Genomic DNA, 12,135 nt, shown 5'->3' on the forward strand with positions numbered 1-12,135 from the left:
GGTGGTTCTTTCTTCTGCATTAATAGAAATAAAATATTTAAATATTTTTATGTTCTGTGTGAAGTAGTTAAATGACTGCCTCTATGGTGTAAGGAAGATACTTAATGCTTAGATACTCAACGTGAATTGTGGATATTTCAGATGGCATTTACACATTCTTATAACCAAATACATAAAATCTATTGATAGTAAAAATTAGTTGTTCTGTATTGCAGAACTGTACGTGTTTGATAGGCAAGAATTTTAGTGCAGATGGTGTGACTTCTAAAATATCTGTGGTTTTAAAAATATTTTCTTGCTATAATACCTATCTTCTGTGGGTAAAGAACAACTTATAAAAATTGAAGGTTGGAAACAAGTAGTATCATAGCTGCAGAAATGTTAGTGGAATGGTTCAGATTGCTCTATGTAAAATCAGGGATATCTTGGCCAGCCTATTTATACCAAATGCTATTAAACAGAACTTAGCAGACAGAGGTATCTCATACAGACTCAATGCATGGAATCATCTGTGGGATTCTGTTCTGAATTTGGAAAGTTTGCAGAAAGATGCTGTTGTCTTGCTAAGATTTTTTTTTTTCCCTCTTGTGTGCAAATTTCACTTGGGCTTATTAAGACCAAGGAGATGTCCCTTAGGTTTCTGAGAGAATGCTGTTTCCCAGAATTTGTTCAAGACCAAATATCAAGTCAAGTTTAGAGGCACGGTGCTGAAAAGTACTTTGTTCTACGTGCAAACATTATGACTTTCTTAGTTGGAGAAAAGCAAAGTTCAAAACCAAATAAACTAATACCTCTTAATTTTTTTCCCTGGCAAGGAGCACCTGATAAACACATAGTGCTTTGTCACCTGTTTTACAGAAGTATAGCTTTAGTGTTTATTTTTCTCAAAAAGGCTGCTAGAGAAGAAAGATTTTTTTTTTTTTTTTTTTTTTTTAAAGAAATCAGAAAATCGTTTAGATTTTTCTACTCTGTATTGGAAATCTAAGTTTGCTTACAAATGGGAGTATCCAGTTAGCCTGCCTAGGACAGGCAGGATGTAAGGACAGCCACACTGTAAAACTCTAATTAAAGTCTCAGGGTGGGCCTCTTGGTTCCATATTTGCATTTCACTATTTCAGAATTTCAGTGTTGGTTTTCTCTGAAAATGTAATGACTGAAAGTCATGTTATTTAGCGTAGGTGGTAAACTTCGTATGCTGCCTTGTTGTTTTTCTTAATTCCTGCCTTATGAGCATGAAACATATCTGATTAAGTTATTCTGCCATTTTCCTGCCAAGTCAGTAGTTTCTTATATGTATGCTTTACACTGCAGTATGCAGAGCTGAAGGCTATGGAGTGCATCATACAGAAAGAATGATATTCCCCCCTCCCCAAGTAGCACACAAACTAGAGAAAAGAGTTAAAGGATGAAAGGAAGGAAGGACAGCTTCATTGACTCCATTACTTCTGGACACTTAAAAAAATATATAGCGTTTGGTATCATAGAGGAACTCATCTTCAGAGTGGCTTCTTTAATATTTCTTGATTATTTTTTTTTCCTAAATAATACGAGATCACATGATAGTAGAAGAAATTCTCTAAAATGTTTTCTAATTAAAATTTCAGTACAAAAATTGAAAAGGAAAAAAGAGAACATGCAAAACAGCATGGGATGATACGAACTGAAATAACAGGAGCTGAGATAGCAGAGGAAATGGAGAAGGAAAGGCGGCTATTTCAGCTACAGATGTGTGAAGTAAGAAACAAGTTTCAGCTTTTAATTATGACACGGCCTTACTTAAAGTGGTGAAATCTACTTTGTCATTTAATGGGGGTGGAGGGAGGAAATGATTGCAATGTCACATAGTACAGCAATATAAAAATAACTATTTTAGCAACTGTACAAAACTTGGCTTCCTTTTGTTTTGTTCCTTTTCTTTGTGTTTAGATTATTATGCTAAGGTTCTTGGGGCTGAAAATATACTATGGAAATATTTTGTATTTTTTCAGGTTTATGGTTGAGCTGTTCAGGAAGTATTTTTGATATCTTTCTTCCCATGTGCTTTCTGAAGCCTTCTAAAATTTCTAATAAAGTGATAAATGATAATGATACGTTAGTTCCATAAAGCTGCTTTTTGTATGAATAGTTCTCTTTATTCCATTTTAGTGGCAATTACTTTAAATTGCATGATATTTATATTTTTAGAATATTTCAGTAATCACTGCAGTGGCATTAAAAAAGGGACACCTTCAGACAATTGTGAAAGATGAAACTTTTTCCTGTATTTGTTTTGTTTTGTAGAGTTTGAATTTTTTTAGGCATGGCCAAATAAACTGTTATCTATTTTATATTTTGCTTAACTGGTTGACTGGTGGCTTATGGGTCAGCACCCAGGTTAAACATAGAGATAATTAGTTCATTGAGTAAATGATGTTTTATTGATTGAAAACTGTTGAAGGTTGTAAGGCATGATTATCAACATGTTTTTCACTGTCTATGCAGTATCTTATTAAGGTTAACGAAATCAAGACAAAAAAAGGTGTGGACCTTCTGCAGAACCTTATTAAGTATTATCATGCACAATGCAAGTAAGTGCAATGCCTTTAAGCTTTGGTTACAATTTTCTTTTTTACACAAGTGTTTATTTCCCTTTGTTTTAAATTTCTTTTCATTACATCAGGAATTTTTATAATAATTGTAATCTGCCAGGTGTCTGCAACTTCGTCTTATTAGGCTGTAATCTTTCAGTAGAGTATGAAAGTAAGCGAGCGGGGCAGGGGAGTGATGGAGAAGGAGGCCAAGGGAAAACCCTGCATGTTGCATACAAAATTAATTTTAGATCCTGAGGCATAGATCTAGAATGGAATTTTAGAAATAGCTTGTTAATTCTATTTAATAGTTTTTAGGTTTTTATGTAGATTTTAAAACCATTGTGAAAGCCAGTAGCTTCTTTGAAATTCCTTGAGGTGAAACTTGTAAGATATGACCTTGTCATCAGTAGAGCCACAGAAGCAAACGTACGGGAACTCTTACTTAAGTTAAATACAGGAAAGGTATTTTGGAAATTACTAAGGTGAAACGTTGCCTAACAGTGATAAAAATAAGCTAAGCTATATTCTCTCTAATTTGGTATTTCTTAAAGTCACAATGGTATATCTCCGCTGCTGAAAGATACCATACTTGAAAACTACCGGGAAGGGTTTAAAACATAAAACAAACAAAACCAAAACCCAAAAAGCACCCCAAAAAACCCAACAAAAAAAAAAGCTTCATAGTGATGAATATCAATTTATTTCCTTCAGATTTCTAATTTAGAATAAATACTTGAGGACAGAGGTTAAACTTCGGTTTATCTATAACCTAACCCTTCATATGTTTCCACTTCATATACTAACATGTGAAGTGCTTATTTGGCTCATTATATTTTTATACAGAGAGACTAAATCAGCAAAATAAATGTTTCTGGACTGAAATGCAACTGTCAGACCTTTCTGAAGTATATTACATTAGAGGAATGTGGAAGCTGTGCTATTGTGTGGTTAGATTGATAGTAACACAGTTCACACTGGGACAGAGATATTTTTTGTTTGTTTCTGAACATGGGGGGAGCTGGATAAGTTTTATTGATTTTGCTGTTTTTCTCCGCAAGGCGGTTTACTTTGTGTTGTGAATTATATGTTTTCCTGATAAATCACAGGTATTTTTCATTATAGTTTCTTCCAAGATGGCTTGAAAACAGCTGATAAACTTAAACAATATATTGAAAAGTTGGCTGCTGACTTGTATAATGTAAGTTTACTTATAAGTAGTTTAATGTCTGAAAATGGAAATATTTTGTTTATATGAATAAATTTTAGATATGACTACAAGGGTGTACATTTCATTTGTATCTTATAAATGAAAAGTGTGTTCTTTGAAACTTTGCATATAGCTAGACTGAGGAAAAAACATCTTGACTGCCTTAAACTTTGTGTTCTGTTTTTGCAGTTATTAGGAAAAGCGGCTTTCATTCTACTACTCATTTAATGTTTCATTAAACTAAAACTAATTTAGAGTGGGGATCTTTGAATCAGATTACATTATTAGCACTAATTTTAGCTACCACTTTCATTTTTCCATAACAAACTGCTTGATGATAGCACCACAGTTTTGAATGAATGAATAAACTTATGATGTTCATAGAAGGCAAGTAATAATGTGGAATCAGAGCTCACTTGTCACCCAAGTGCTTTTGTATTCTATAAGAATTACAATAATCCCATTTGCTATTGCAGTTTGTGGCTAAATTAAACTGTGTTTTCATTCCTTAAGTCATCTGTTGAGCTTATTGGAGTTATTTAATATTTTAGAGACTAATTTAGTTGCATTAGATGTCGTGAACCATTAAACCGTAACAGAACAGAGCACATGGAGTTGTACATTTAATTTTAGCTTGCTTTTCACGTAATACATGCATAGAAGGTGAATACATAGGAATGGACTTGTCCATGAAAATAAACTCAAATATTACAGAAACATAGAATAGTTGAGCTGGTTGCTCAGGACATCTAAAATGGTATATTGGAATGAATAAAAAATTAAAATTAAAATTGTATTCAGAAGGCATATAATGGCAATCTCTTTCCATAGATAAAGCAGACACAAGATGAAGAAAAGAAACAACTTACTGCTCTTCGTGATTTGATAAAATCTTCTCTGCAGCTTGATCAGAAGGAGGTAAATAATTTAGACGTGTTATTCTCAGAGATAATATGTATTTATGAATTCTGTATTCAGAAAATTGGTTAACTGATGTTCAATTTCTGTAGTTATTGGTTCAGAAGAGTTGAACTTTGAACATTATGGCAAAACCACTATTTAGAACGTCCAACTATCAACAAACAATAGTTTTAGATTAATTTTCTGTTTCCATTTTATGTATGAAAAGAAATTATTCCTTTTTCTGTGTAATTTTGTATTTTTATGCACTTTTTAAATGTACTATACGAACAGTTGTAATGCATCAGTTAAATGCTTCATCTGTCCCAGTATCCTGTCCTTGACAATGATAAAGAATGAGCGTTCAGGAAAAAATATGAAGGGATGGGATGCACGCTTCCTTCTTCTGTCCTGCCATCCTCCAGCCAGATTGTGTTCAGGATTTTCCTGACCTAGGTGATCCTGAGTAAGCCAAAACGAGAACTGGAGGCTTGCCTTTACGTGTGGTTTCCATATTACTATTCATCTGCTAACTGACATGGATTTTGTGATGATGTTCTCTTTCCCAAACGCTTTTTGCTAATATTGTATCATAAGGAAGAAAATTTGTATGTCAACCAGATAGAAGTGGCTGAGACAGGCCAGTTAAAAAGAAAAAATAAATCATCAGCTACACTGGTATCAGAATTGAAGGGAGAACATGCAATGTCCATTGCAGATGTTCTGGAATACTACTTGAACTAGGAGGTAGGATATAATATATATCACAGTGTTTACCTGAGACAATATTCTGACTTTTTCTATATCATAGTGCCTGAGAGTCAGAAATGCTGAATATCCTGTGGTGAAGCTGAGTGCTGGGGGTGGTGGTGGGGTGGAGGGGAATGGGGTGGCTTTCCTTTAGGAGAAGATCACTTACCCTCTGTTTTCTCTTAGATAAATAAAACATTCGTATTTGCCAGGTGTCTACTCAGCTTATTAAATATTTATTATGAAATATGAATTATAATTAAACATTAGACAGGTGCCATTCTGCTGCATATATATGATCATCCATATATATGACTGGGCAGTATTGCTAGTATCAAATATCCGTAAGTATATAATTTACAACCAGATATACTGAGTCAGCCAGGTTTCCAACAGCAATCAATCATGGATGTGTAGAGTAAAATGCAGGGCAATAACCACCGATGCTTCCCCAGAATACCCTCCCATTAGTCGTTTGACTGGCTTTGCAGTCTCTCCACCACCCTATGGATTTCCTCTTTGAATTTGTGCAGTTGCTTTTTGAAGCAGTGTAAACTATCAGATTCTTACAGCTGTGTCTTTCCCACCATCACTACACGTTGTGTGGAAAAATCTTTTTCCCTTTTATTTGTTTAGAACTTTTAGATCTGCATACCCTACTCAAGATGGGAGTGCTTGTGAATTTATGATAGCATCATCAGATCATTTATGATCCTTTTTTTAAGTCCTAACATTGACTTGCTTTTTGACCAGTGCTTAGTGCAGAGAAGGTGTGTCACGTTTAATCAGCTGTAAAGCTATAACCATATCATTCTCTTACTGAATGTTAATAGTTAACTCAGTATGTTATTTTTCCCCTCTGAATCACTTTGCATTTGTTTATGCTGATCTTCACGTGTCATTTATTGTCAAGTTACTCACTATCATGAGGTCCTTGAGAAATTCTTCAGTCAGCCTTTCTTGGGTATCCTGAATAATTTAATACCATCTAGGAAACTTTGACAGTTTACTGTTCATCCTTTTCCAGATTGTTTTAGTGTTAGACACCACATGTGCTAGCACAGCTTTCTGTGAAACTCATTTGTTTGTTTCCTGCTTTTAACTTGCTAGCTCATCTGAGGGCTTTTCCTCTCGTCCTGTAGCAATGCAATTCTTCGCCTTTCATAAGGAACACTAAGTGCCCATTGAGGGTCCAGGTAGACTGTATCAGTTTGATTTCTCATGTGTATCTACTGCTGATTCTTTCGGAGAACTTCAGGAGACTTTTGAGACATAACACTTCTGCACAAAAGCTGCACTGATTTTCCAGTATATATAATACTAAATGTACTCTTAGAAGTAGTTTTCATTAATCTTCCTTATGTGATGTGAAGCTTACTAATCTTTACTTTCCTGGAATTCTTCTGGAACGTCTTCAAAAATAGGACTTCAGTAGCTGGGGCAAGTATCTTTGTGGGCTTTCATGCAATTTTGTAGGTAGCACACTGTGATTATGGCTACTGTCTGTAGATAAATGGCTTGAAGTTAGTAAATTATTTCAGGTGGAATCACAGTTAATAAGGAATGATTGATGAGTCATTCCTTACAGTGTGGTCATGGTGATTTTTTTGAATACTTGCCTATGTGTGCTTTTATAATGTAGATGTACATTATATAGCAGATAAACCTTGGCCAGAAGGCTGTTCCTCTCCCTGCACCTTTAATCCTATTGTTCTGCAGGACAACACAACCTTACAACACACTGTACATGTTTTTTAGAATTTCTTTGTCACAAATGATGACAGGAGCACTACAGAGCACCTCTGAATAGATCCCAATTTATTGTAAGATCTGCCAGCTCTTTCTAGTACTCAGTTTTCCCTTATCTCATACTCTATACAGTCTTCCCCAGCTCTGTTTGGTATTTTTTTTCCTTCCATGTCCATTGTGCACATGAACCTTCTAAATCTCTTCCATAATACTTACAGAGCTTCCCATACACGTGTTACATTCGTAACCTCCCTGGTATCTAAATCACTCTGAACGTAACTCATGCGCATTCTCCATCCTCGCCCCCAAAAGTTCAACAGAAAACATCAGATTTTAAGAGCTATTTGGAAATAACTTTAGAATTTAAAGTGTTGTTATTCCCAGTACATAGAGGAACAAGACGTGCTCTCTTCTTACGTAGCTTTTTCTTCCACAAGCTGATTTTCTGGGAAGCAAAGAAAAATACTTCCTTCTCTCCTGGTTGCTGCGTATGTTGTTAAGTTCAAGCTACTTGGTAATCAACCAGTTCTCAGAAATAAAGTAGGACAAATGGGTGGTGGTTCTTCGGTGCCGTGTGTTGTACATACATGGCTGCATACAGTACAAGTCAAGTTTCAAAAGTTGCTCACAGAGTATTACGAGGTAGAATAACTATATGAAGTATAGTGTTTGGTTTTTTGGTTACCTGTTTCCTGGATGTGTATTAAAAATGATTCTGTTTCAGTGGAAAGTACCCTCATTTAAAATATAAAAATTAAACAAGTCAAATTCTGAAACTTATATACATGTTGTAGTAAAGTAGCTTCACAGGCATCACCAAAATAGACTATGCAACTTTTCTGGTGTTAATTATAGTGTAGACAAATCCTAGGACTCTTGAAAAACTGTGTGTGTATATGTATGATATCTATATAAAAATTTATAAATATAAAAATAAATTTAAATATACATATAAATATAAAAATAAAGTGTTTGGCTTGAAGAGAATTAGAAGTGTGTCTTAGAAGGAAAAGGAGCACTATTGTGATTCTGAGATATTCAGGCAAATCCAGAGAGAGAGAGAGAGATCTGCTGTAATGAAAGAATCCACTATTTTGGATAAAATAACCATTTGATCACATTAATGTTCAAGTGTCTCAAAATCAGCGTGAGGACTTTCACTCATGTGATTCCGCTACATCACATGAGTCAGGGCGTAATGATGCTGGCAGATATTGAGGAGCCTGATAAAACATTGTGTCTGTTATTTAGGTATCCAGTGTTCTGATCCTGAAATAGCATGCCAGCATTCACTACTCCTGAGTTAAGTGACAACAGAGCTTGAAGACACATGGCCTGAGTTTCACCAGTGAGCTCTCCATCATTGTGTACATTCGAATCTTCAATATGTAAAGCAGGGCTTTATTACTGTGACAGATGGCCTGGTTGGTTGTGATTAAGAATACATTTCCCCCCTTATATTAGTGCATTATAATCTCACTGCTGGAAAATTTATGGATTAATGGAAATATTGAAGAACATGAAGTGAAAGGGGTTTTCTCTCGTGGATTTGTAAAGATTCGGAAGTACTCTTACCAAAAATTACTTTGGAAGGGAAACAGTTTGAAATAATAAAATTGAGGCCCTGGTTGTGTGTAGCTTTAAGTTTCTTTGACCTTTTGTGCAAGAGAAGAAAGTTGAAACCAGCAATTCCTGTCCAAATTGTAAATTCTGCCACCTTTAACCTCTTAGGAGTTGCCATTAGATAAGTGAGGCTTCCTGCCCATCTCAGGCTGACTTGCTGTCACGGATGACAAAAGAGATTCCTGCACGGCTGTTAAATTTATTAAAGCATTTAGTATCTTTTTGAATTAAAAACAATATGTATTGGAAAATTACTCTTCAGCACCCATGCCTTCATTCAGGAAAAAGCACTAATGTACTAAATGAGCTAACCTCGTTTCCTACACTTTCAAGGTCTCATAATGCAACTCCTGTTTTACTCTTGCACGTGTTCAAGGTGGTTATTTAGCATTACAGACATCTGTAATGCTTTTACACGTGCTGCTGGCATACCTGTCCTTTCATCGGTGAAAAAACATTGCAATTACCTGGTTCTTGGAAAAGCACATCTTGACAATCTTTGAATCTTGGGTTGCACAGAAGTGGTAGTGCGGCAGCTTCACTATGGGAAATAAAATTTACTGTGGCTCTGTTAGATGCAGTGTCTCCTGTTGCCACCATGTACTGCCTTGTTACCAAGTTACGGCACTTTCTGTTACTTTGCACGAGGATTACCTGATTTTGGAAAATGACTATGGTTTAAAGCTTTGAGGAAAAATATTTTAAGGTATACTAGTGTAATTTTAATTTTGTAAAGTGTTTATTTTACATGTTGAAAAATGCTTGTATGTTAAGAAGCTTAAATTTTAGAGGAAACCAGGCCTTTAATACAGGCTTCTATTCCCTCTTTTTCTATATTAATTATTGGTACAAATGTAACTTAACAGCTTTAAGTTGAATATAGCTAGTCTTTAGAATCATGTTTTGTGTCTATTTTGTTAACTGTTTCTTTACATTTTGATTTATTTCCCCAAATCTCCATCTGATGTGCTCTTTGGAACAGGAATTATATCTTGTTATGTTTTTTCCTATGCTAAGGCCAGTAGGCCTCTAATCCAGTGGGGGTTTGAAATTTGCTTGTAACGACTGAGCTGCTTACCCTGAGGGTGTGAACGCTGCTGACAGCACATTGCGTGTAGCAGCCTTCATCCTGCTTCCAACCACAACTGCCAGTTTTACCAAAGCACTTCTCTCTAAACTCCGATGTTACAAAATTAAAAACAGTTGTAAGGACCCTGAATAAAATAGGAGGGAGTAATCTTCAATTTATATTGGTTGTGGTAATTGTAAGAAGCTGTGCTTTGAAAGAGAAAAGGTTATTGCCCAAGGAGTAATCGACCTTCCCTGATTTTGTCAGATGTTTTGCAGATAATTGTTTCACAGCTACATTTAAAACCATACGAATGTGTTCTTAATTATACCTTTTTATATAGATTTCCAAAAATTAGAAGTTAACTTTGGGCCTGGTCTTTTTCAATGGAAATTCAGAATTAGCTCCAGTTTGGTATACAGCATAGCTATCATTTTAGACAATTTAAATGTAATAAAGACTGGAAGACATTTAGTAAAATTTGATCCTGTAGTCATCGTAGTTGCTTTTTGAAGCCAATGTCATATATGCGAGGTTGCTCAGAATTTTGTTATGATGTTTTGTTACTTGATGAGAAAAAGCACCAGTGTGCTTAAAGAAGTAATTATTGCCTTCTTTCTAGTAGTGTTGTTAGGCAGGGGAAAAATTGTTTTACTAGATATGGGGGCTATAAAATTTATGTTCAAGGAACATGTTTTTTAAATAAAATAATAATTCTTGTTTTAAATTATTTGCTTTCTCTTTCCTCTATTGCTTTTGCCTTTCGTGATCGAAGTCTAGGAGAGTAAGTCAATGTTTTAATGAACTTTTGGGGATTTTTTTTCTGATATACGTATAACAAGTTAATCCATTTCACTTAATTGTTTCACTACATCAGATCAAAAGTTATTTCAGTTGACTTCATTCACTAAAACTCATGAATTATATACATATTTTTAATTGGATTGAAAAAAAATAGTGATTATTAGCATTTCTTTTTTGTTTGTTTATATATGTTTCTGTATATATGCATGCTATATTCTGTTGCTTTCTTTTTGAAATTTTATCTTAGCCTTTTACTCTTTGATTATAAGATTATGCAATATTAAATTTCTATATTTTAAAAAGTCATTATTTTGAGATGCATATTTGCATCCATACTATACTTCAAACACCTAATGAAGTAACTGAATCTTGAACATGCGGTTAGTTCAAGATCACGTGATGTAAAAGCAAGCTTTCCTATGGATGTAAAACATGCATTAGGAGTTCTCTCCCTTTTTTTAATCTTTATTAATTTGTGAAGTTGTGGTAGAGAAGAGAAATAAAGTAAAATGAGCTTGAAGATTAGGAAAACTTACCATGCACGTCAGGAAACGTTAGTGGTCTTTTTCCCCTTTTTAGGATTCACAGAGCAGGCAAGGAGGATACAGTATGCATCAGCTTCAGGGAAATAAGGAATATGGCAGTGAGAAGAAAGGTTATCTCTTAAAGAAGAGTGATGGGTATGTTCTTGAAGCACATAATACATTGTGAGAACTATGCTCACGCGCTGATTTTTATTGTTTTCTACTGTGGGTGCTTAAGGCACATTCTCCTAATGCATATGCCACGAGTACTCAAGAATTTCACAGTTCAAATCTGAACACAGATCTGAATTTAATATAGTCAATATAAAAATCATAACAAGGAATCATAAAAAAAAGTCATATTAAAAGAAAGCTATTGTCTTTATAAGTCTCTAAAAGGTGGTTAAGACCTGTCATAAATCTCCAAGTTACTTTTGGTGAGGCATTTAGTAAAATTTTGACTGCATCTGTTTGTTTCTCAAGGCTAATCTTCTCAAAATGTTAATGGGATTAACGTGTTTTGAAATCATGTCTAGTTACTAAATTTGTTGTTGTTGATGTTCTTATGTAGGTTAAGGAAAGTATGGCAAAGAAGAAAGTGCACTGTCAAAAATGGTATTCTTACCATATCACATGCAACGGTAAGTTATTTTTATACCTTTTTATTAAAATAATAAATTAACATTATCCTTTCCCGGTGAATCTGTTTGGTGTTAATCTGCTATTACAAAAAAGATGCCACTTTGTGGATTATCAGAAGTTGGAGACTGACTTGTGGAAGTATTGTTATACCTGCTTAGTTAAAATTTTCCCTAGTTGTCTGCTGCTGACCGCTAGTGGGAACAGTGCTTCAGCTTCAATGGAGCAGTGCACCTGTTCTTACTATACCTTTGAGATATGGGATGTGATTCATCTGAATAAAATGAAGTGTCTGCAGTG

At 34.7% G+C, this 12,135-nt stretch overlaps 1 protein-coding gene across 5 annotated transcripts in view; it reads left to right on the top strand.

The window, feature by feature from the left end:
• Positions 1-12,135, top strand: part of ASAP1 (ArfGAP with SH3 domain, ankyrin repeat and PH domain 1) — a 182,080-nt gene that overhangs the window by 120,404 nt on the left and 49,541 nt on the right. For all 5 annotated transcript variants that reach the window (XM_087745946.1, XM_087745974.1, XM_087745965.1 and 2 more), the window contains 6 exons: positions 1,605-1,734; positions 2,482-2,567; positions 3,693-3,768; positions 4,609-4,695; positions 11,252-11,352; positions 11,768-11,837. In XM_087745946.1, the coding sequence (XP_087602072.1) occupies positions 1,605-1,734; positions 2,482-2,567; positions 3,693-3,768; positions 4,609-4,695; positions 11,252-11,352; positions 11,768-11,837 (550 nt within the window). The remainder of the gene's footprint in view (positions 1-1,604; positions 1,735-2,481; positions 2,568-3,692; positions 3,769-4,608; positions 4,696-11,251; positions 11,353-11,767; positions 11,838-12,135) is intronic.

Source organism: Nipponia nippon, unplaced genomic scaffold (genome assembly GCF_047370975.1).
Source record: "Nipponia nippon isolate SJK-2023a ecotype South Korea unplaced genomic scaffold, ASM4737097v1 scaffold_1, whole genome shotgun sequence".
NCBI lineage: Eukaryota > Metazoa > Chordata > Aves > Pelecaniformes > Threskiornithidae > Nipponia > Nipponia nippon.